Source organism: Cyanistes caeruleus, chromosome 10 (assembly GCF_971803275.1).
Source record: "Cyanistes caeruleus chromosome 10, bCyaCae1.hap1.1, whole genome shotgun sequence".
NCBI classification, from domain to species: Eukaryota; Metazoa; Chordata; class Aves; order Passeriformes; family Paridae; genus Cyanistes; species Cyanistes caeruleus.
In genome coordinates, this window is record NC_141710.1 from 24,745,952 (window position 1) to 24,769,911 (window position 23,960).

At 51.7% G+C, this 23,960-nt stretch overlaps 2 protein-coding genes across 5 annotated transcripts; both read left to right on the plus strand.

Annotated features, from left to right (window-relative positions):
* The first annotated feature begins 15 nt into the window (after nt 1–15).
* Nucleotides 16–3,082, plus strand: P2RY13 (purinergic receptor P2Y13). 4 transcript variants are annotated; one of them, XM_086843371.1, is made up of 5 exons: nt 156–235; nt 397–839; nt 1,282–1,366; nt 1,908–2,580; nt 2,700–3,082. In XM_086843371.1, exons 2-5 carry the CDS (start codon nt 413–415, stop codon nt 2,916–2,918), a joined length of 1,404 nt encoding a protein of 467 aa, XP_086699497.1. In that variant the 5' UTR covers nt 156–235; nt 397–412; the 3' UTR covers nt 2,919–3,082. The 4 variants fall into 4 exon arrangements, with proteins under 4 accessions (XP_023788485.1, XP_086699497.1, XP_086699498.1 ...); XM_086843372.1 differs by having other exon boundaries at nt 2,703–3,082; XM_086843370.1 differs by having other exon boundaries at nt 1,908–3,082.
* Nucleotides 3,083–8,837: 5,755 nt separating this feature from the next.
* On the plus strand, nt 8,838–21,010 carry LOC111933248 (G protein-coupled receptor 87). Its single transcript, XM_023932715.2, has 3 exons — nt 8,838–9,111; nt 19,226–19,358; nt 19,886–21,010. Exons 2-3 carry the CDS (start codon nt 19,325–19,327, stop codon nt 20,914–20,916), a joined length of 1,065 nt encoding a protein of 354 aa, XP_023788483.2. The 5' UTR covers nt 8,838–9,111; nt 19,226–19,324; the 3' UTR covers nt 20,917–21,010.
* The last annotated feature ends 2,950 nt before the right edge of the window (nt 21,011–23,960 follow it).

Genomic DNA, 23,960 nt, shown 5'->3' on the forward strand with positions numbered 1-23,960 from the left:
AACAGCTCAAGGAACATGGAAGGTACTGCCATGGCCATCAGTCCTGGGGCATCACAATGCACTGACACCCTTCAGTGGCCACCATGGGTGAACAGAAGGCAGGCTGGGCAGCCAGGGACACATCACACTGGTGACAGTGCTGAGCGTGACCTAACCCCAGCTGTCTTCCAGGCTGTTTGCTCTCAGCAGCCATTCAACACTGACACCAGCACCTACATTAACCAAAATGTCCCAGGTATCGATGCACAAACTCCCTGTCACAGCTACAGCCTGGGCAGTCCATGGAGCAATCCACCCTGCCCCAGGAAACAGCTGAACAGGAGCCACTGCCCGCGTGGCAGCGAGCCCTGAGCCACAGTGTCACACCAGCAGGCAGCAATAACCCTACACAAACAGCTCTGTTCACAGGGAAATGCACCAAATTCCAGCCTTACACCAAACAAACACATCACCAACCCACAGCTTCCCACGCAGCAGTAGCTCCTCCAGGACCAGCAGTGGCTGTAAGCAGCACAGTGCATCCCCTGGATACACGGGAATCCCTTCTGCATCCCCTGGACACACGGGAATCCCTTCTGCATCCCCTGGATACACAGGAATCCCTTCTGCATCCCCTGGATACACGGGAATCCCTTCTGCATCCCCTGGATACATGGGAATCCCTTCTGCATCCCCTGGATACACGGGAATCCCTTCTGCATCCCCTGGATACACGGGAATCCCTTCTGCATCCCCTGGATACACGGGAATCCCTTCTGCATCCCCTGGATACACGGGAATCCCTTCTGCATCCCCTGGATACACGGGAATCCCTTCTGCAGCTCCCAGGCCAAGCTCAGGTGCGTGTGTCAGTAACACCAGGCACACCTTGGTGCACGTGGCTTTGGAGCTGGGGCCCCACTGTAAGGTGGCTCTGAGAAGACCCTTGTAACACGCTGGCAATGACTGGTGACATCCAGAACATGGAATTCACACACAAACAACAACTGGGAGCTACAGTCGAGGGGTATCCTGGAACACTGAAAGGAAACTCCTACCAGGCCAGGTGTAGCAGCTCTGCCCCACACACACACAGACCCAGAAATGTGTCTGTCTTGAGAGACAGGGTCAGGTTTCCTTTTCTAGTTTATGAGAAGGTGATGTGCTCTGTCATTCAGAGGAAAGGGAAGAGACAAAAGCAATAGCAAACATGACTAACTCAGGCCACAAGTCAAAATGAGGAAGGAAACCACACACCAACAGAAAAAGGTCTCATCTTTCTACACATTTCCCCACTCTTAGCACTCCACTGGAGGGTTCTGCTGGCAGAGGAACAGCAGATGGGGACAGCCACAGAGGCCTCTGCAACAGCTGCAGGTTTGCCCAGGTACTTGCACGGGCCGAGTGTTTGGGGGTGTTTGGGGGTGTTTGGGGGTGCTTGGGGGTGCTTGGGCAGCTGGTGCTCAGGGCTGGGAGCCACCTGTGCACATCTGTCTTGGAAATGCTGTCTAAAGCTGTGCTGAGACAGGAAAACAGTGGGTGCTTGGAAAGAATTACCAGAAGTCACTCACCCAGAAGTGTCTGGCTTTTGGGCAACGGCTGTAACATTTCTATTCAATGCTAAATTACATTTCCATGGGCAGACCAACAACACTCCAGGCAGTCTGCTCTTATACCCTGCTGTGACATTACCCTGGGCCTCCAAAATAAGTATGAACCCTTTTAACTCTTCAGTGGATGTTAGCTGATAAAGAATTTAAATTTCAGCAAAGATTTAGATTTCCCATGAATCAGAAGGGAATTTGGTGTGTCTAACACATGCTCAGGTTTTGTGTTTATTCATGCAAACTTGCAGTTTCTGTAAGGAACACGTAACACTGCATACAGGAGGTTGTGTTTTGTGTTCTCTCCCTCCTTTTCCACCCAAGTCTGTTTCCAGCGATGGGAGACTCTGCAAACACGAGCAGTGTTGGTAACACCAGTGGAGCACCCTCCTCTGCACAGTGTCCCCGTGACACCACCATCACCCACCTGCTCTTCCCCGCGCTGTACACGCTCATCTTCCTCCTGGGGCTCGTGCTCAACAGCCTGGCCTGCTGGGCTTTCTTCCACATTCCAAGCACATCGACTTTCATTGTCTACTTGAAAAATATCTTAGTTTCCGATTTTATAATGACCCTAATGCTTCCTCTGAAGATCCTGACAGACTCTGGCCTGGGACTGTGGCAGCTCAAAGCCGTTGTCTGTCGCTTCTCAGCCGTCATATTCTATGACACCATGTACATCAGCATAGTGCTACTCGGGCTCATTGCTTTCGACAGATTTCTCAAGATTGTGAGACCTTTTGGGAAGTTCTGGGTGCAAAATCTGACCTCAGCAAAGATCCTGGCCAGTCTGGTCTGGCTCTTCTTCCTTGTTCTCTCTCTGCCCAACATGATCCTGTCCAACAAGACAGCGACGCCTCAGTCCGTGAGGAAGTGTGCCTCCTTGAAGAGTCACCTCGGACTCAAATGGCACGAAGCCGTCAACTACATCTGTCAGTTCATCTTCTGGACTGTCCTCATCCTCATGTTGCTATTTTATATAATTATTGCCAAAAAGGTATATGAGTCTTACATAAAAACACAGAAGAAAGGCAACAGAAGCGAAAAACGGATCAAGGGGAAAGTATTCATCATTTTCACCGTGTTCTTCTTATGCTTTGCCCCCTTCCACTTCAGCAGGGTCCCCTACACCCTGAGCCAAACGAGTGCCCACATGGACTGCCGCCTGCAGAACCAGCTCTTCGTGGCCAAGGAGAGCACGCTGTGGCTGGCAGCCACCAACATCTGCATGGACCCCCTGATCTACATGTTCCTGTGCAAGCCCTTTGTGGAGAAGGTGTTGTACAGGAGGGTAAAAGCTCTTCAGAGAACAGTCCAGACAAACCCAAACACTGAACTGGACACACGAGTGTCTCCTACTGAGTCTTGATCCTTCAACTGCACACTCTACTCTGCATGTTCATAGAGAACTTGAAAAATAATTTGGTTTACTTCTGCTGAATAGCACAAAAGGGTTTTTGCCGAGTCATATTAACACTCAATAAATGCAGCAAAATGGATTTTCTATGTACACTCACTGCACAGCCTTAATGGGCAAAAGTCTCTTGCTCAAACTGCCTGAGACAATCCACAGGTTAATTATATCTGCTTTAAACTAAAAGAACTCACTTGCTAACACCTGAGCAGCTTACTGACTCCAGCTGCACCAAAGGGCAGTTCAGCTTTATCTGGGAGCAAACCCCAGCGCTGCTGACTGTGCATGTCAGTAATTCCTAACCCGAGTGTCAGCCTGGCTGCACATCCAGAGTAGGGAAAAGGAGGAGCAAAGGGAAGGACACGGTCCCTTCCCACCCCTCCTTGCCTCTCTCACACACGGAATTATTTTCACACCCCCAGTTTCACCATCCTTCCTCTCTGCTCCCAGCAGGATTCTGGTGGAGGCAATAGCCCAGTTTCCCTCAGGACACGCTCCTGGTCCGGGTCACCAAAGCACCCAGGGCTGCATCCCCCACAAAGGGGGCCCCAGAGCCATGTGGTGCTTGGCCCCACCAGGGAGGAGCACCAGAGATGTCCCCCTTGGTGGCACATTCACCCCTCGCATTGCCAGCACCAGGCAAAGAGAAAGGAGAGGGGACACAGCCTGAGCCTCCCCATCCAGAGCATCCCTCTCCAGCCAGCTCACCAGACCACTCACAGAGTTCTTCCCTGGCCATCCCACAGGGACTGTGCCTGGACAGAAACTACTTTCTAATCCAAGATACTGGAATTTATGTCACTATTTCAAGACAGCAGTGTCCCTTATCCCCAGCCACCCCTTCTCCTCCAGCTCTCCTGCCAGCTTTACACTTTCACATGTGCCAGACACTTTGATCACCACTTGACTGCTATTTTTAGAAATTCATTGGTTACAGCAGCCTAACCCAATCCAGCAGGTTGCTCCATACAGCCTGATATTTTCAAAGCTGTTTTACATTGCTGTGCCTTAATTACATCAGCCTCTGGGGTTCCCCAGCTTCTGCCACATGGGCAGATGTATGTCTTATTTAGCAACTTCTACCCACTACATCTTCTTCATCAGACATGTTACACACCTTCCACAGCTGTAACACCCTTCCTAACTGGAAACTGAACTAATCTCCAATCAGCTTTCAATTGGTTCTGAATGTTCCTATAAACCAGTGTTACCTCATTGTCCACCCCTTAGATTAAATGCTATTGCATTAAAGGCTCTCTGCACACACAAACTGTTAACAGGATTAACAATATAGGAAATTCTTAGCTGCTGGAATAGCCAGCACTTTAGCAACTGATTAGAGGAACATACAGGAGGCTGGAAGTGTTCCTCTCAACCTGTTGAGACAGCATGACAATTAACAGAGGAGCCTGAGCTAAACCCTGGGAAAAGAGGGTCTGTGAACAGCTACAGCCGTGACCTTCCACAAAGCAGCTGCCCACTGAAGCTGTGCTTTCAAATCTCACACAGAGTGGGGAGGGATTCAGGACAGAACTCTGCACCTCAGTCCTCCCTCCTCCTCCTGAATCACACCAGCACAGCAAACACAGAGGTCCCAAGGATCCCAGCACTGACTGCATCCAGCTCTGGACTTCCAGAGCAGTGTGGCAGTGAGAAACTAAGCAGATGCTGAAGAATAGAAATTTCTTTTATTTTCTGATTTCTGCTTTTGACCAAGGCTCATCCAATGCTGTGCACACACACTGGCAGCTCACACAGCTCAGGGCTGAGAGCCTGTGTGTTAGGGTGGGTGTAACCACAAAATGGGATGAGTTGGTCCTTAAATAAAGGGTGTGCCAAAGGTTTCTGAGGAGTCTTAATCATCTGTTTTTCAGCTATTGCTTCTTAGGTAGGTAAAAGGGAGCCAAAGCTACCAAAGTGTAGCAAAGTGAAGGTGACTGCAAGGACAGAACACCTGCTTGATCCACTTAGGGAAAAAAAGGTCCCCGAATTCTAGCACTTGGGATTTTGCACATTTTTTTCTACAAAGTTTTAGATCACTGCCTACAGAGGGAGTAGAAATCAAACAGAAGTTAAAATGCCTCAAAGTTTAGGCCTCTGTTTTTTAAGGTTCAACAAAACACCCCAAGGAGTAATTTGTTTTTCACAGGATCAAACAGAACCATGTTTGGAGAGCAGGTCTCCCCTGGCAAGAAGCCCAGAGCACAGGGAGGGAGCACAGCAGCGTGCCATGGAGCTCCCTGGGCTCTGCAGATTCCTCAGGGCAGCCTAGGGATTTATGGAATTTAGCAAAGTTTACTAGTATATTTAATACAGCAAAAAACACCCAAACCCCCTGATTTGTCCCCCCAACCCACCTAGAATGTGCTGGTACTGCCCTGAGCAAAGCCCTCACTGCCCCACATAGCAAACACGAGCACCATTCCCACCTCACTGTGCTCCCTCCAGCCCATCACACCATGAGGCAGCAGCAGCTCTCCCTTCCCACAGGAGAATGTTCCCTTGCATGGCTTATCCTCACTCCAGACAGCCCAGAAACTGAAAACTGGCACAAGGCTTTGAGCCCGTTTGCAGAAATCCCTGTCCCCAGCTCCCCCGGGCCAGCTCCTCACAGAAGGTACCAACACTTGTTGTAAACATCTCTACAGGTCACTGGGTTCCTGAAAAGTGAACTACAGGGCACTCAGCAGGTGAGTTTAATAGGAAATCACTCATTTGTGTACATAAATGCTTATACAAATTTTTTATTTTACTTGTGTTTCAGAAAAAGGAAGTATTTTATAGCCTCACCTAACACATGCACCCTCTTTGGACTGCCTCTCCTCAGAAGGACAGGCTGGCAATTCCTGAGTGCCCAGAGACAAACTGCTCTTCAGAGACATCCTAACCCTTGGCCAGCTACACTCAGCCCTCCATGCAGGCTCCCACACTTCCGAGGACACAGAAAACCCTCACAACACACAACAGTGCTTCAGTTAATTAGAACTGCAAAGCAGTGATTTGCATCCTGAACAAGAGCTGGGCAGACAAGTCCAGCAGCCAAGGTCTGACCCACATGATGGCACATGCACAGAGCCAGCAGGGCACAGGGGGCACTGAAGGCACCAGGACAGGCTCAGCCAGACACTGGAACTACACACTCCCTCATCAGCACACGCTGAGGAACTTGAGTGCAGAGGGAAAAAGCACTGAGCTTTTAAAATCAGTTCTTAATTAGCTGCTTTCCTCCTTGCTCCCCTGTTAGTGACAGGCACCACACAGTGACTGGAGTAATCCACGCCAGGAAGGGGGAAATGTCAGCTCTTCCAAGGCTCTTCCCCTGACAGAAGCACCTCCACCTTCACACCTGCAGCCAAAACACTGCAGAATCCTCCCTTGTTGCCAGCTCTGATCTTGCTGACACTTTTCTGCTTCAAAAACAGAAACAGCCAATCCTGTGCACTGCCCAGGTGATGAATCTGCTTCAACCTTGCAGTTCACATTGCTAAATATGGCAGTGAAGACGTTTCAGAATGAAGCAACACAGCAATTGTTGTAATAACGTTCGGGCTCTTAGGAAATCTGAGAGCTGCTCTCTAATCACCAAAACACAGAAAGGGACATCCAGCCTGTAAATAATGTGAACAATAGTTAAGTTACAGGTTACCTTCAGCTTCTCTTTACATCAGACCTGCACATTTCTTCTGCGCTGTTTTTATGACAAGCTCCCTACATTTCAGTGTTTCTTGTGTCAGCTCGTCCTGACCTGCTCCAGCCTGGGAGCAGCCAGCAACACGTCTGTGCTGGAGCCTGCTCGGGGATGCCAGGGCACCTTCTAACCCATTGTGTCTTACTGATACACCAAAATACCAAGATTTTAAATGAAAGGTTATGAGCCTTTGCACCATGTTCAAAAACGAAACAAACTAAAACCCCATTCTGGTGCACATTTTATTATTTGACCATTATTAACACACCAGTTTTGGTGTGTAAACTCTACTCCCAGAGTGCCAACCCCTAAACACTCGAATCGCTGTAAGCAATTAAATTGCATTTTTTAAACATTTTGGTTTTCACTTTCAATTTCTTTGCTCTTTCCCCACAGCACATCCTGCTGCACTGGTTTTTAGACCCCAGCCCAAGAGACCACCAGCAATGGCAGTGCTGAAAAGCAGCAGCACAAATGTGGGCAACACGTGCTGTTTTGCCTGAGACCACAGGAGTGGCTGCATTCCCTGAGCCCAGCCATGCCCCCTGAGCCCAGACATTCCCCCCGAGCCCAGCCGTGCCCCCTGAGCCCAGCCGTGCCCCCCGAGCCCAGCCGTGCCCCCTGAGCCCAGACATTCCCCCTGAACCCGGACATTCCCCCCGAGCCCAGCCTTGCCCCCTGAGCCCAGCCTTGCCCCCTGAACCCAGACATTCCCCCCAAGCCCAGCCGTGCCCCCGAGCCCAGCCTTGCCCCCCGAGCAGGGATGCAGGAGCTGTGCTCCACGCTGCCTCTGGAGCTCACTGCCTCGTGCAGGGGATTGTTCCAGGAGCGTACAAACCACTCCACACCCTCCGAGTTCTGTTCCCCCAGCTCCAACAGGCTGCTGCCAAACCCTGGAGCACAAGGGACAGCAGAAAGAAGGGAAGTGGAGCACACCATCCTACTCTGCCACGTGCAAAGCAAAGGCTCCTCAAGTCTCCTCTCCTTACCTGCAGGGAAAGCCCTCTCCATCCTCAGGGGGTGCCATGTGCCTGGAACAGGGACCATCCCCTGCTGTCAGGATATCCTGGCATGAGTTTGGCAGCCTGTGATGATAAAGCTGAAAACAGAGTGAACCCGTGTTGCTGCAGCTTCATCTGCATGGGTTTGCTTTGCCTTGCAAAAGCTGGGCTTCAAAGGCGAGCTGTGATCGGGGACTGTGCCTGATTCAAAGGAGAGATCCCGAGGCAAGAGGAAATTTTACAGTCTGCCCACAAGCAGAAATGTGGGATTCAGCACAGGGCTCCCTGGATGGAGGCCAGAGGAGGCTGCTCAGCGCTGCAGGGTGGGCTCTGCTCTGGCCTGGCCCCTCGCAGGCTCTGTGCAGCTGACGGGGCCCCTGAGCAGAGAGGGGCACTAGGGGCTCAGCCCCTCAGATATTTGAGAAAAAAAAATTAAAATCTCTATGGAAAAGTCCAGGCAGAACAGACAGAAAATGGCCTTGGCAGCCACTGGTTTATTCTTTCTTTTCTCCTGAATTTTTAACAAGAGAGATAATAATTTGATTTCTTTTAAAGAAGGCAGCAGACATGGAAAATTACCCACTTCATGCTCCACTGACATGAAGCAGAACTTTGTCCCGGTAGAACAGTCCCAATATAACGTGTCCCAGTTTTATCCTATGATAATTTCCGTGCTGTAAAGGCACTAAATAATCTGATTGTAAGCATATGTAGAGCCAGGACCACTGAGGGCAGGGCTGTGAGAGGCAGTGGGCTCAGCCATGGCAGGAAACAGACACTCAGGTCATTTTAGCTGCAACACTGAGTGACAGACTTGGCGTTCAACTTTCATCCTACACATTGTTTAGAAGGAAGGGTCTGTTCAAAGCACAACACTAAAGACAATCTAAACATAATCAAATTAATAATTGACAAGATAATCTCGATTAGCAGGCATTTGCATCTATCCAGCACCAGATTTTTCTGGCTCATATGAAATCCCCACGCAGCCTGCAGCCACCGTAGGGCCCGGGGGGCAGAGGCAGGGCTGCAGTGAACACCCTGCAGGCTCTGCAGCGTCTCCCCGCAGAGGCTGCTGCCTTCCCCAGCACGAACCCACCTCCAGGTGAATCACTGTCTGCGTCCTGGGCGCCCCAGCTGCTCGGGAGCGCGCTCACCTACCCTGGCATGTGAGTCATTCCCAGGAATGAGAAAGCCAGTTGCTCCAGTTGCTCCTGGCCAGGGGAATTTTGGCTCTCTGATCAGGTATTACCGAAAAAAAGCCATCGGAAACCCAAAAATCTTACTGCCAGACATGGTTCGTTCAGCTCCCCACCCCCAGGAAATGCTCTTCTACCTTCTGTAGTTCCAAGATGCGTTCTGGAGGAGTCTGAGGCGCTTTCGGGATGCAGCTCCGAGACAAGCGGAAGGCGACGATGGTGACAGGTAAGTGAGCTCTGACCATCGGAAAAGCTTCCATAAGTTGCTCAGTGAATCTGCTAACACTTTCTCACCCTTGGGTGAAGAAACAGGAATTAAGTTATAGCTGCTGATAGCCAGACTTGGAACCATTAACTGAATGTCGGATCAATTCAAAGCGTGAAAAGTTCTCAAAACAGCGTGCCTTTACCAGCCTTTCATTCACTCATACATAGTATTGATGGTGGCAAAAAAAAAATCAGTCTGTACTAATCCTTCCTTTTAAGATACAACTCAAAGTGCAGGTGGGTCCATTATTTCAGTAACTCACCTCCTGACAGTTTAACTCATATAAAGTAAGATTCAGTAACTACAAGATCTGAATTTGCTTTAAAAGGGTTTGTACTATATTCCCTTTCACCTCTTTCAGTACAGGAAAGCAAACTTGAGCTCTTTTCACTATATGAACAGAATAAATGTTCTCTTCCTTCGTACTCTGTTCAAGTCATGTTAAAACTTGTCAGGTTCACTGGAAAAACCACATAGCTCTGAATGAGCAGACTAGATCTGATGAGTCTCACAGCTTGGGAAATATCTGAGGTGCTTGCAAAAACCTCTGTCTTTTAGGGAGATTTCATACTGAAAAGGTTGTTCATGGTTACGGAGCACCAGGACCAGCAGCGCAGTTCAAGGGTTTGTTAAAAAATTACCTGTTTGTGCACTACAGGGCCTGCAGCCACTCTCCTGTGTGCTCCTTCTGGAAACTGGCAGCATTTCGTGCTTCTTTCCATCTTTTTTAAGAATTCTGCAAGCCTTTTTAGAAAGGGAAACCAGAAAACTCGGGCAACCTTTAGCTGATGTCACTGATTGACGAGCAGGCACTGGCCTTGAGCATGGAAGCCGCTGTTTTTGTCTGGTTGGGAGAAGCTTCCCCTCCTTTCCTGCGGCTGGGCCAGCAGCCCTGGGGCAGCAGAGCCTCTCCTGCCCCCGCACTCCGTGGGGATGCAGCACCTGGGGCAGCCCCCAGACAGGAGCTGCAGGAGGGGCAGGGGGGAGAGAACGGAGGCTGTGAGGGGATCTCACACACAGAAACCTCGTGTTTGTATCAGGGGCTGGGAGAGAAAATCAGCACATTGCAGCGGCATCAGCCGTGAGCGCTCCTTCCCGACCGGCTGCGCAGCCAGTTCGTGCCCAGCCCCGGCTCAGCCCCGGCTCAGCCCCGGCTCCAGCCCCGGCTCAGCCCCAGCCCCGGCCCCAGCCCCGGCTCAGCCCCGGCTCAGCCCCGGCTCAGCCCCGGCTCAGCCCCGGCTCAGCCCCGGCCCAGCCCCAGCCCCGGCTCAGCCCCAGCCCCGGCCCCAGCCCCGGCCCCAGCCCCGGCTCAGCCCCGGTTCAGCCCCGGCCCCAGCCCCGGCCCCAGCCCCGGCTCAGCCCCGGCTCAGCCCCAGCCCCGGCTCAGCCCCGGCCCCAGCCCCGCTCTCTCCCGGTCCCAGCCCCGCTCTCTCCCGGTTCCAGCCCCGCTCTCTCCCGGTTCCAGCCCCGCTCTCTCCCGGTCCCAGCCCCGCTCTCTCCCGGTTCCAGCCCCGCTCTCTCCCGGTTCCAGCCCCGCTCTCTCCCGGTCCCAGCCCCGCTCTCTCCCGGTTCCAGCCCCGCTCTCTCCCGGTCCCAGCCCCGCTCTCTCCCGGTCCCAGCCCCGCTCTGTCCCGGGCTGCCCAAGCCCTGCGCTGCGGGCAGGGAGCAGGGCCAGCTCTCCCAGCAGCTGCTCCCCAGCCCTGTGTGCAGCCTGCCAGGGCCCGCAGAGCCCCGATCGTGGCAGGGAGGCCGAGCTGCAGGCAGGGCCAGCCCGGCTGGACGGGCCGAGAGCCCCGGGACGGGGCAGGAGCCCCCCGGGCTGCTCCGCACCAAGGAGCGCTCCAGAGCCCACGGGCTCCGTCCCACCCGGCACACAGCCCTGGCTGAGACAGGCCGGGAAACAGTGACAGGGAATGCTCCTCCTTTTGTGACCGGTCCCTAGCTCGCCTTCACAAAGCAAAGTTCGGAAAGAACCTCCTCTGTGATTCAGTGAGCGCCAGAAGAAGCCAGGCAAGGCCCCTGTGGTCCAGCTACAGCCTTGAGCAGCAGCTGGGCAGTAGTGAGCAGCAGCTTGGAGCTGAGTGAAAACACACCTGGCACACCGTGAGCTCCAGACCTTCTGCCCCAGAGCCAGGCTGCAGCAGACATCACCCCCAGGGCTGCCAGGAAAACTCTAGAGGAAGGAGGCAACATCCATTCCTATGTATCTTAATCCTTTCCAGCATAAAAGATTACCATAGCACCTTCAGTAAATTAAAACATTGCACTGTTGATTATCAGAAGCTGGTTTCCACTTCTGACCAACAATGAGCCTCACAGGAGGTGCTGCAGCAAGCCCTGCTGCTGGTTCTCAGGGAAGTGTCCGTGACGTTCCAAAGGGACAGCTGCTGCTGAGCAGCACAGACGGGACTGCAGCCAGCCCCTGCCACCCTGAGTGCAGCACTGGGCTGTGAAAGGAGCCCAGGCAGCAGGGCTGGGGGCAGCAGCAGCTCCTGCAGCCCGTGCCCTGCCCAGGACAGCAGCCTGCTCACCCCAGAGGCAGCAGGGAACTCTCCAGACTGTGCATCAAAGAACAGTGTTGCACCAGGCTGGACTTCTCCCCAGAATCCCCGTGTCTTTCTGCTCTTTGTTCCTCTTTCAAGCAGTGGTGCTGCTGCAAGTAGCAAGCAGAGCACCGTGTGGCAGTAGCAGGTCCTGGAGCACAGAGAAGCCAACTGACACAGGCACACGAGGATTTCTTGGTGCTTCTGTGATGTGAATTAGGATTGCATACAAAAAAATCAATAGAAATTGCTTCAGCACAAAAAAAAATGGCTGAAAGTTAGACTGGAATTACTGAAAGACTTAAATGACGCTGGCTACATGCACGTACCAAGAATTATTTTGATTTCCCAATATATTTTCTCACAGTGGCTCCTGAGGGATGGATAGAGGCACAACAGATGCAGGTCCAACAGATGAAGGTGCAGTGCTACCAATGCATTGCTACAAAGCTGCATTTTTGTGTTTGTGCTCCAGACATCTTGATTCTTTTTAAAGTGTCATTTTGAAATTTTTAATGCTTTTCACTGCACAGTACAATAATCAAACATAAAAGCTGATCTTTTCAGTAAAAACCCCTGACCCAAGGCTGGACACCCCAGCTGTGGCTTTGCTGGAGGCTGCAGAGCATGGCTGTGCCCGTGGGTGCAGTGCCATGGCAGTGACACACAGCACCAGTGCCATGGCACTGCCAGCGTGGCACCAGGGACACACCTGCTCACCTGCACACGAGCTTTGGCACCCTCACCTGCAGGTGGTCGTGCACAGGGGCTGCACCTCTCCTGGTGGATCCTTGTGGGGGCCCAAGGAAAGCCTCCCTGCAGGGCTGCACAGCCCCCAGTGCCGCAGGTTTGGGCAACCACGACCAACCAGCAGCATCTTCTAGAAAGAAGCAAAGGAAACATTCCAGAGTTCCTTTCCTCCTTGCTAATTAGAGGCTGCCTTACTGAGAAAACATTCATTATCCCAGCCCTGCCAACCACTGTGTTGAGCTCTCTTTTTTTTTTTATCCTCCCAAAAAAGTGCAAAAAAGCAGCCAGCAATTGCAACCCAGCTTCTCTTGCGCCGAGAGCAGCTGCTGCCCTGCTGCCCGGGCGATAGCCGTGCTGTTGGCAGACTCAGCTTCTCATGCAGAGCCCACTGCAGTTCCCCGGAGCTGTGCAGCTCTACCTTGCCACGACACTCCAAGCCCACCTCGTCGGAGGTGGCACTGAGGTGCTGGGCCCAGCACACAGCAGCACAGCCCAGCACACCTGAGCAGACTCACACAAGCACTGCAGGTAGCTCCTGCCTTTGGCCATGGACACTGCATGTCCTGGGCATCAGTGCAGCAAGGTGGGAAGCTCCAGCAGCATCACCCGGGAACTGTGGTGCTTATGCAAGGGGAAAGGGAATTTATGCAGCTTTAGGTTCTGCAAATAACCTTAAAAACAGTCTTGCTGCAACAATTAACAACGGTTACTAGATCTTGCAAACTCTGCACAGAAAATCCAATGCAAAGTAGGTAATATAATGTGTGAACTTTTAGCAAGGAGCAGTCCAAGAGACAGGAAAAAAAAAAGGAACTTGACAGCTCAAACAAATCTCCTGTCAGCTATCTCACACAGGGGATCATTAGAGTTCATAAAAATTCACTTGAAATGAGAAAAAAACTAATGGCTACATTTGGACAAAATATTCCAAAAGTGGCTTTGGGGAAGTTAGATTTGTGCTAGTACTTTTACTATTTCCTTTTAAAGTGAGGAAATCCTGTAATCCCAAGGGCATATTCCCCCCAAATGAGGATTTTGCATGCTAGATGGCATTATCAAATGCTGACTCCAGGGCTTTGCTGCGCCGGTTGTTTGTACAGCCCTACAACAAGTACAGGTTCCGCAGGCTGTGAGGCTTCAGCTCGGCACAGGGAGAGCCTGGGCACATCTGGGGCTGTGCTGATGCCAGGGACACCCGGCATCACCCGCTGGGGGAGAGCAGCCCGTGCTGTCCGTGCCCTGCAGCTCACGGGTGACTTTCCCCTGGGCCACGGGAGGCTGGGGACAGCGGGCACTGCCAGCAGCGGCTGGGGACAGCTGTGTCCCAGCACAGAGCCTGCTGCTCCGTGTGCATCCCAGCGAGGATGTCAGCACGGCTCTGCGCCCTCCCCGGGACTGCTGAGGACACACGGACAGGACAGGACAGGGACAGGACAGGACAGGGACAGGACACGGACAGGGACAGGACAGGGACAGGACAGGACAGGACACGGACAGGGACAGGGACAGGGACAGGGACAGGACAGGGACAGGGACAGGGACAGGACACGGACAGGGACAGGGACAGGGACAGGGACAGGGACAGGGACAGGACACGGACAGGACACGGACAGGGACAGGACAGGACAGGGACAGGACAGGGACAGGGACAGGGACAGGGACAGGGACAGGACAGGGACAGGGACAGGGACAGGGACAGGGACAGGACAGGGACAGGGACAGGACAAGGACAGGGACAGGACAGGGACAGGGACAGGGACAGGGACAGGACAGGGACAGGGACAGGACAAGGACAGGGACAGGACAGGGACAGGACAGGACAGGGACAGGGACAGGGACAGGGACAGGGACAGGACACGGACAGGGACAGGGACAGGGACAGGACAGGGACAGGACAGGACAGGGACAGGACAGGGACAGGGACAGGGACAGGACACGGACAGGGACAGGGACAGGGACAGGACAGGGACAGGACAGGACAGGGACAGGACAGGGACAGGGACAGGGACAGGACAGGGACAGGGACAGGGACAGGGACAGGACAGGACAGGACAGGACAGGGACAGGGACAGGGACAGGGACAGGGACAGGGACAGGACAGGACAGGACAGGACAGGGACAGGGACAGGACAGGGACAGGGACAGGGACAGGGACAGGGACAGGGACAGGGACAGGGACAGGGACAGGGACAGGACAGGACAGGACAGGGACAGGACAGGGACAGGGACAGGGACAGGGACAGGGACAGGGACAGGGACAGGGACAGGATAGGGACAGGACAGGACAGGGACAGGACAGGGACAGGACAGGGACAGGACAGGACAGGACAGGACAGGACAGGACAGGGACAGGGACAGGGACGGGACAGGGACAGGACAGGACAGGGACAGGACAGGGACAGGGACAGGGACAGGGACAGGGACAGGGACAGGGACAGGGACAGGGACAGGGACAGGACAGGGACAGGACAGGGACAGGACAGCAGCCGAAGGCAGCACAGCACAGCAGCAGAACGCTGTGAAACACGAGAGAGGAGAGCTCGGCTGGAAGGGGGGAAGCTCAAGGAGGAACCTGAAAATGCAGAAGGAGTTTTGTGCCAGATGCTGGAGCAGACGAGCAGCTTTCTGAGCAGGTTCCCATTTCTGGCCAGGACTGAGAAGACAGGCACCATAAGCCACAGCTGGGGACAGTTCTACCCCAGCCCTTCCCTGCAGTGTGGCTGGCACCTGAGCCGGGTGCTGGCCCCGGGGCCAGGCCAGGGCTGCTCTCCCCTCTGCCCGTGGAGGAAGGGACCCCTGGCTGTCCCTGCCACCCCCGTGCTCAGCCAGGGCAGGGCACAGGGGCTCCAGCACTGCTCAGGGGGCTCCAGCACTGCTCAGGGCTCAGGGGGCTCCAGCACTGCTCAGGGGGCTCCAGCACTGCTCAGGGGCTCAGGGGCTCCAGCACTGCTCAGGGCTCAGGGGGATCCAGCACTGCTCAGGGCTCAGGGAATCCAGCACTGCTCAGGGGGCTCCAGCACTGCCCAGGGGATCCAGCACTGCTCAGGGGATCCAGCACTGCTCAGGGGGATCCAGCACTGCTCAGGGGCTCAGGGGGATCCAGCACTGCTCAGGGGCTCAGGGGGATCCAGCACTGCTCAGGGGGCTCCAGCACTGCTCAGGGGCTCCAGCACTGCTCAGGGGGATCCAGCACTGCTCAGGGGATCCAGCACTGCTCAGGGGATCCAGCACTGCTCAGGGGCTCCAGCACTGCTCAGGGGCTCAGGGGGATCCAGCACTGCTCAGGGGATCCAGCACTGCTCAGGGGGATCCAGCACTGCTCAGGGGCTCCAGCACTGCTCAGGGGGATCCAGCACTGCTCAGGGGATCCAGCACTGCTCAGGGGATCCAGCACTGCTCAGGGGCTCAGGGGGATCCAGCACTGCTCAGGGGGATCCAGCACTGCTCAGGGGATCCAGCACTGCTCAGGGGCTCCAGCACTGCTCAGGGGGATCCAGCACTGCTCAGGGGATCCAGCACTGCTCAGGGGATCCAGCACTGCTCAGGGGCTCCAGCACTGCTCAGGGGGATCCAGCAGCTCCCACCCCACCTGGGCAGGGCCAGCACCAGGATGCACTGGCTACAAACACACCTGAGCCATTCGAGTGTGCAAAGCACAAGACAGCAGAAGGGTAACTCACTGATGTAAGGCAGCAATTCAAACAGGAATTTCAGGTTATTCCACTGTGCATTACCAGCACATTAACATATTACTTCACCAAAAGGTAGATGGACCATTTTTGACAGAAGCCTGCAAGGAAGGGAAAGGTGGCAGTGCCCTGGCTACTGGGACCAGACTTGTAGTGAACGAGAGACAACACAAAAATAAAGAGATGCAGGCAGGGAAAACCAGAACACGGAGGCTTGCTCAGGGAGCATGGGATGGGAGCAGGCTCAGGGGACACAGGATTGGTGTGGGGTGACACAGGCTCCACGGCTGCCTGCAGCAGCTCCACGCTCTTACCCTGCACCAATGCTTTTTCCCTCTAAATCTTTACAAGCAGCTCCGTGATTTGGTTCTGATGGGCAACAGAAAAGAACAAACAGCATTGCAGCCAGCCTACAGCAAGTTTACTGTCTGCCTTACATTAACTCTGTCATTTACCCAACATTATGGTGACAAATGCAGAGGGACTGGAAAGAAGGCAGACATCAACAAGTTATGGGCTCAAATAAAAACTATTACTTAAGACTCTGCAGCCCCATGACCTAGAGTAGCTGGTCTAGGTCACAAAGAGAGTTTTCTAATTCTAAAAAGTTTTAAATAAGATGAAAAAATATTAGATTTGAAGATATACAATTTCTTTAAACAGGAAGTCAACTTAAAGCCTTAGTCACTAGAAAAACTCTGCAGTCATTCCCTATCCACCTGACACTGAAGGCTGCCATGCAGCCTGTTATTTCATTTCTTCTCTGAGGTTACATCAGTCATGCACATAAACCAGCCTGTCCACATCAGCAGCAAGGGATTATCTCACCAACCATGGACAAAATACAGAAGCTACAAGAAGTAAAAAGTATTCTGGTTTACAAAGCTGCCTGGAAAAGGCATCTTCAAAGACTCCCAAGCAGAATGTGTTTGTATAGCAGACTGAGACAGCAGTTTAGGGTGAAATGGATGAGGAAAGTGACCTGGTAACTGGACAAGAGAGGAAAGTCAGCCCTGCTGAGCACAAAAATACTGTATTCAGACAAGTGAGAAATCCACAACTAGAGTATGCAGTCAGTGAGCATTTACAAAATACCCATGAATACTCTTTAAAGAGAACACAGTCTATCTCCTGTGCAATAAAACACATGAAAAAGAGTGAATTCTCCATATAATATTTTTTCCTACTCCTGGAGCCTGCAATATAGCAGGCTTTGTCAGAAAGAACGAAAATACTGAGTACAGATACCTCAGCTCTACACTTGATCACCTACCCCAGTATGTAAATAATGAAGCCACACTGCTCTCAGCACTCTGCCCACCACAGCAGCTTTGGTAGGAAACTCTGGAAACACCTTTGGAGCTCTGAGTCTGAGCAGGACCATGGCTGTGCACCTCACCTTCCATCCCACAGCAGCTCTGTGCAGCAGGAGCATCACAGCAGCACTGCCCTGCAGGTCTGCCCAGACCTGTTTGGTGAAGCATTTAAAGCTTTGAGCTAGAGCAGCACCAAGGAGAGCCTTTGGTGTGTAAGGAGGGCACACAGTCGCAGGTATTGCCTCTCTCCTCCACCCTGCACTCACCAGAGCCTCTGCTGAGGTCAGGAGTGCTGGCAGGGCACACAGCCCGAAGCTCAGCTGGCACAGGTTACACTGGTGAAGAATTTGCTGCTTTCTTGTTCCAATCCGCAGTTTTCTGAGATCATTTTGGAACCTATTTTGACATTTACTCCCAGGATGCCTTCCCAAGGCCTGGATGTCCCTGGGCAATCCGGGGGGGTCACACCTGGTCACACCAGGGGACACAAGTGGCATGGCTGGGACTGTGCAGTGCAGCACGTGTGCAGTCCTCTCCACACAGATCCAGCCCCAGCCCCACCGGCTCCTGCAGCATTCCCAGGGCACAGCAGAGGACACAGGAGCCACCTCTTGCTCTGCCTCAGATCCCAGACCACACATCCAATCCCTCACTGACTTCTCGGGACTGAGGGCTTAGTAGAGCACTTGCCTGAAGAGCCTGAGAACCAGGAGTTTTCCAGGGGCCAGGAATTATGCAGACTTAAAAGAAACTCTGAAAAGCAGGGAAATAAGCACCTTATTTACATAAGGAGTTAGATATGCATCTTTTCATAAAATCTCGTACTCTTTTGATCTCTGTGCCTCCTGGGCAGAAAAGAGAGCTGCAGATCCTCAACAGCAGCAAAGCATGATGGATTATTGCTGCTCAGACCCACTGAAAACAAAACACCTACAACACCCTTGGCAGTCTTTTTACTGTCAGGGCAAACACGGCCAGCCAAGAAGCCAGACTGATAAAAAGGTTAAAATATCCAAATTAAAGTTTTTACTGATGCTTTCACACACCATTACTTGCTTTGGTGCCATCTAGTGCCACACAACACTGTTCCTACAGGGCATGGCAGCTAAAACAGGTTCTGATCTGCAAAACAGCTGGAGGAGCTCCATCCTCTCTTCATCTCCATGAGAACAGCCAGGTCCAGTGGAATTGGTGAGATCAGAACCATTTAGCCAGTATTTCCTATCAAAACTTGTAAGCAAAAAATTAATCCCAGAAAAGTTACTGTGTTTGCATATTGATAGAGGAAAGAACAATTTGGAGCACAGCCTTAAAACTGTTATTGGCAAAATCCCTCTTAACAATGTCACACATCACGATGCCATCATGGCATAAATGAGTTTCTGCAGGTTTCAGTGTTCCTTGTGTGCCAGTTTCTATAGAAAAGGAACAGGAACTTGCCATTTCCACCATTTCCACCCTGGTTTGGGGGATACACTATGAAGTTATACACAAGTATCATAATTCCTGATTAAACTTTTTTACTTCAAGAAGTGAGTGATGATTTAAAAAAAAAAAAAAAAAATCCACTCATGGTCATCCATCACTGAAATGAGCAAGAAAAGAGCAATGAAGACCTCACAACAGGAGCACAGTGCAGTACCCAGCCCTCAGCCAGCCCTTCCCTGGGAATTCCAGCGGAAGCTCCTTTCACAAAGCTCCTCTCCAGGCAGGGAACACAAAGGTTGGCTCTCCTGTTTTGCTTTGGTTTTAATTTGGAATTTTTTTTTACCAGAACATCATCCTGGCATAGGCCCTGCTGCATCCCAGATCCACGGCAGCCAGTGGGACTCCTGAAGAGCATTTCAGCTGAAAACCTACAGCAGCGCAAAGGATGGGGTACAATTTGTCCTATGGAAAACTGCCAGGTAAAATAGCAATGTAAATATAAGTGATTGATAAGTGTTTATTTTATTACTGTCAGTTCCTACCAACATTTGAAAGAAATCAGTCATTCCAGCATGGGCTGTCTGAGCAGAGCCCAGCGCTGCCCCACAGCCAGCCTGGTTTGCCTCACCAGCCAAGGTCAGAGCATAAACAACATGAAACAAAATGTACTGTCATTTTATGGCAGCGTTTATAAGTTTTTCACAAACATTTACATAGGAAATCTTAAAATCCCCCAGAGACTGTGATTTTTAAATACATTTAAGTAAACTAAGTTTAAATGAGCGTTCTGATAGGCCTGAGGAGTCTCTCCAGAGCCCTGTCTCATGACAAACATCTCAGCTCACAAGTCGCATTCTGTCAAGCATGCAGGAGCTGACAACCTGCAGTTGTGATTTATGGTTCCCCCGAACAGCCTCAGACTGCCCAGAGAGAGGACAGCTCTAAACTGGCCCCCTTTGTAAAGCACCAGAAAGCTTTAACCTGTTGTTTTCCCTCATTCCCACAGACAATCACCTCAGCACAGACAACAGCAGCTCGCCCAACGCCAGCTCCCTGGGGCGCTCTGCGCGTGACGAGTTCACCACCATCGTCCTGCCCGTGCTCTACCTCGTCATCTTCCTGGCCAGCCTCCTGCTGAACGGGCTGGCAGTGTGGATCTTCTTCCACATCAGAAACAAAACCAGCTTCATATTTTACCTCAAGAACATTGTGGTTGCAGACCTGCTCATGACGCTGACGTTCCCCTTCAAGATCATCCAGGACTCGCGGCTGGGGCCGTGGCACTTCAACTCCTTCCTGTGCCGCTACACCACGGTGCTGTTCTACGCCAACATGTACACCACCATCGTCTTCCTGGGGCTCATCAGCATCGACCGCTACCTGAAGGTGGTGAAGCCCTTTGGAGACTCCAGGATGTACAGCATCACCTTCACCAAGATCCTGTCAGCCTGCGTGTGGGTGGTGATGGCGTTCCTGGCGCTGCCAAACCTGATCCTCACCAACGGCTACCCCACCAAGAGAAACGTCGACGACTGCCTGAAGCTGAAGTCTCCCCTGGGAGTCAAGTGGCACTCGGCCGTCATCTACATCAACACCTGCATGTTCGTGGTGGTGCTGGTGGTGCTGATAGGGTGTTACATTGCCATCTCCAGGTACATCTATAAGTCCAGCAAACAGTTCATCAGCTCGTCCAGCCGAAAGCGGAAGCACAACCAGAGTATAAGGGTTGTCGTGGCCGTGTTTTTCACCTGCTTTCTGCCCTACCATTTGTGTCGAATACCCTTTACTTTTAGTCATCTGGACAAAATTTTAGATGACTCTGCACATAAAATCTTATATTATTGTAAGGAAATGACACTGTTCCTGTCCGCGTGCAACGTCTGTCTGGATCCAATCATTTATTTTTTCATGTGTCGATCATTCTCACGAAGGCTGTTCAGGAAATCCAACATGAGAACCAGGAGCGAGAGCATCAGGTCCCTCCAGAGCGTCAGGAGGTCGGAGGTGCGCATCTACCACGAGTACACTGACGTCTGAGGGCACCTGCAGAGACTCTGCTGGCTGCTGAGAGTGCTTGTATATCATGTAAATAAAATGTCTCTGTAAGTGTCTGACCATGGAGGCTCATTAAGGGACGTGCAGGTGTGTTCAGCTTTTCTGTGTCAGCTCACCAACGTGCACTCACATCCCATCCCATCCCCGCGGGACCGGGCTTGCTCCGCGGGCTCGCGGCTCCTCTGGTAGGCAGGCAGCTTGGCTGGCTGGTTCAGAAACCAGCTCAAACACCATCTCTCCCCGTGCTTGCACTGAATCCTCTCAAGCCAGTGATGCTCACGTGGATCAGTTTGTCCTGGACTCACTGGGGATTAAATCAGATTTGTTTTGAGCAAAAGCTGCTCGGACAGAAGAAAAGCAAGCCAGTGAGGGTGGGTTGGCAGGAGCTGGCAGGTGCCCTGGGCAGGCTGTGCTCCCAGCCAGCCCGGGATGCAGTGCAGCTGCACAAGCAGGAGATGGCAACAGTCCATGGGCCAGCACCTTACACACAGGACTTTCCCTTTAATACACAAAAAAAAAGGGTTTGACAACAAAACCCTGAAAATGCAGCACTCAAATAACACGATTAAGTTCTGCATGAGAACATCTTTCATGAAGTTTTCCACTGAAAGATGGGTTTCTTTCTTCTCCATTTTTTTTTAACACTATTGGTTTAGGTTTCGATTTTGGTTTATAAATAATTAAGAAGTTGAAATGTAAGTATGATAATATTTGGATTAATGCAAGTATTATGAAACCATTTACATGATCTGGGGAGAACATTTCTGGAAAGACAGTATACTTTGGGTGTTTATCCTACTTTAAATAAAAATACTTCAAATGGCTAAAATGCCACAGATAAACCCTCTTTCCCAATCATCTCTGTAGAAAACTGTTCACACACAGACAAGTTCTGGGACCAAATCTGCCATCTTGCACCCAAAGCAGTCCATGCACATACAAAAGCATATTAAGAAAACCATTTTAAAGACTTGGTTGCGTAGTGTAAATTCTCACAAGCACCAAATTAAACGGAATGATAGTATTTAGGACTGGAAGATCAGTCCTGTGTGCAGACATTCCTAACCAAAGACTGTCCTCTTAGGTCTTATATGGTTAAATGTGGTTAAATCAAGACTGAGTGCTTCTGTTTTCCCTTTTATAAGTGTAAATCACCAAGGGCTTATGGCTTGTTAAACTGTGCCTGATAATTGCCATGTTAAATTCACAGTGACCTTTTCCCAGGTGGACAGTGGATTTCCCACACAAGCCCACCAAAGAGCCACTTCAGGGGCAATATTCCTGTCGGTCCCTAGCCAGAGGACCCTGAAGGCAGGAGAGGAGACAGCAGACCAGGCTCTGGGAATGTCCTGGCACAGGGTGGAGCAGACCAGGCTCTGGGAATGTCCTGGCACAGGGTGGAGCAGACCAGGCTCTGGGAATGTCCTGGCACAGGGTGGAGCAGACCAGGCTCTGGGAATGTCCTGGCACAGGGTGGAGCTGCTGGTGCAGTGTGGGGGTGGCTGAAAGCACCCCCAGATGGGCACCTGCATCCCTCAGTGTGCTGTGTGCCCTCCTGCCCTCTTGGCAGGATGCACACGTGCCACCTTTCTCACCACACACATATTTGGAACTAAAGGATGCATTTCCATGGTGTTTCCTGCTAGGAGAGACACTGCTGCTGATTCCTCACGAGCGCTTTCCACCGCAGGATCCGTTACCCCACTCACCCTTGGGTACCCAGCTGTTTCCCACTCCGGTGCTGGGATGCTGCCCTTCAAAGCACAGCCTGGAGAGCAGTGCCCCCTTTCCAGGGACCAAAGGGTTAAAGCAATCAGTAGTTTCTGGGAATTGTCCCAGCAGTGATACCCACGTGAAACCTGAGCAGGGAAGAGCAGCCATGCACTCCCAGCACAGGCACTGCACTGCAGCCTGAGCCCTTGGTGCAGACAACACTTCACTGCAGTCACCCCCAGAGCAGTTTCCTGTACTTGACAGGGTGTGTCTGTGACAGTCCTGATCGCTGGTTTGTGCACACACTCACATACACAACAGCTCTTTGAAGATGCTGTTTGAGAAGTATTTTCCCAGAGCTAAAAATGAATTATACAACAATATCCCAATCCCCAAATACCAGATAACTACATTTCATTTATCCAGATTTGACATGGAATTTTGGCCTCTAAAAGTTAATCTTGAAAGAAAAAGCTCCAAGGAAGTTGTACAGAAAATCTCAGGCCCTGGCCTATCACTGCCCTTTCAGAGAGCCACATCAGGGCAGACATGGATAGAAACCGTGGCTGTGCAGTCCCAGAGTGCCATTTTTAAGAGGAAACACAGTTTTCTGTGTGGAACTACAACAGCAGATCTGATCCAAGAACGCAAGGAGCAATTCCTGAACAATTGAACAATTCATAAATATTTGGGATTTTTTACATTCAGGAAGATTTGCATTACAGTGTTTGTAACTCAAATGTAATTCTATTTTACATACTCTGAATAGCCAAGGCAGAGCTCTCCGTGGCAGGGCGTAATTGTGGGAGAAATGTGATTTAAATTTGTACTCAGAGCCAGCTCCAGATCACTACTGGTGCAGGACTTCTGTCATTACATTTATTTTGCACTCTGCTTCTGTGGTTTCTCTAGTAATGATCTTTCCTGTGACTTTTCACCAGTGCAGCTTCACAGGAATCCTAAAAAAGGAAACTAAACTCACCCAAATTTCTAAAAATCTGTCTTTGCATTTGCACCCACCAGCCTCTCAAAATGGATTAAGCAGTGGTCTTGTGGTCTGTGTTAGCAAGAAATGCTCTGTAAACCAATCCACACCCTAATGTTCATTTGTTCTGTGAAATGCACCCACAAACAGTGCAAGGTCTGAGTACAGCCACAGCCACAGAACTTTGCACATCAGTGGTTACTCAGGTATAAAATCCCAATTTTGGATCTAACTGGGGGATGAGAATTCAACACAAAATTGCAGGGACAGATCAGCGGGCTTGTCCTCCTCACCTTCCCCAGGAGAGACACCATTTGGTAAGTATTCT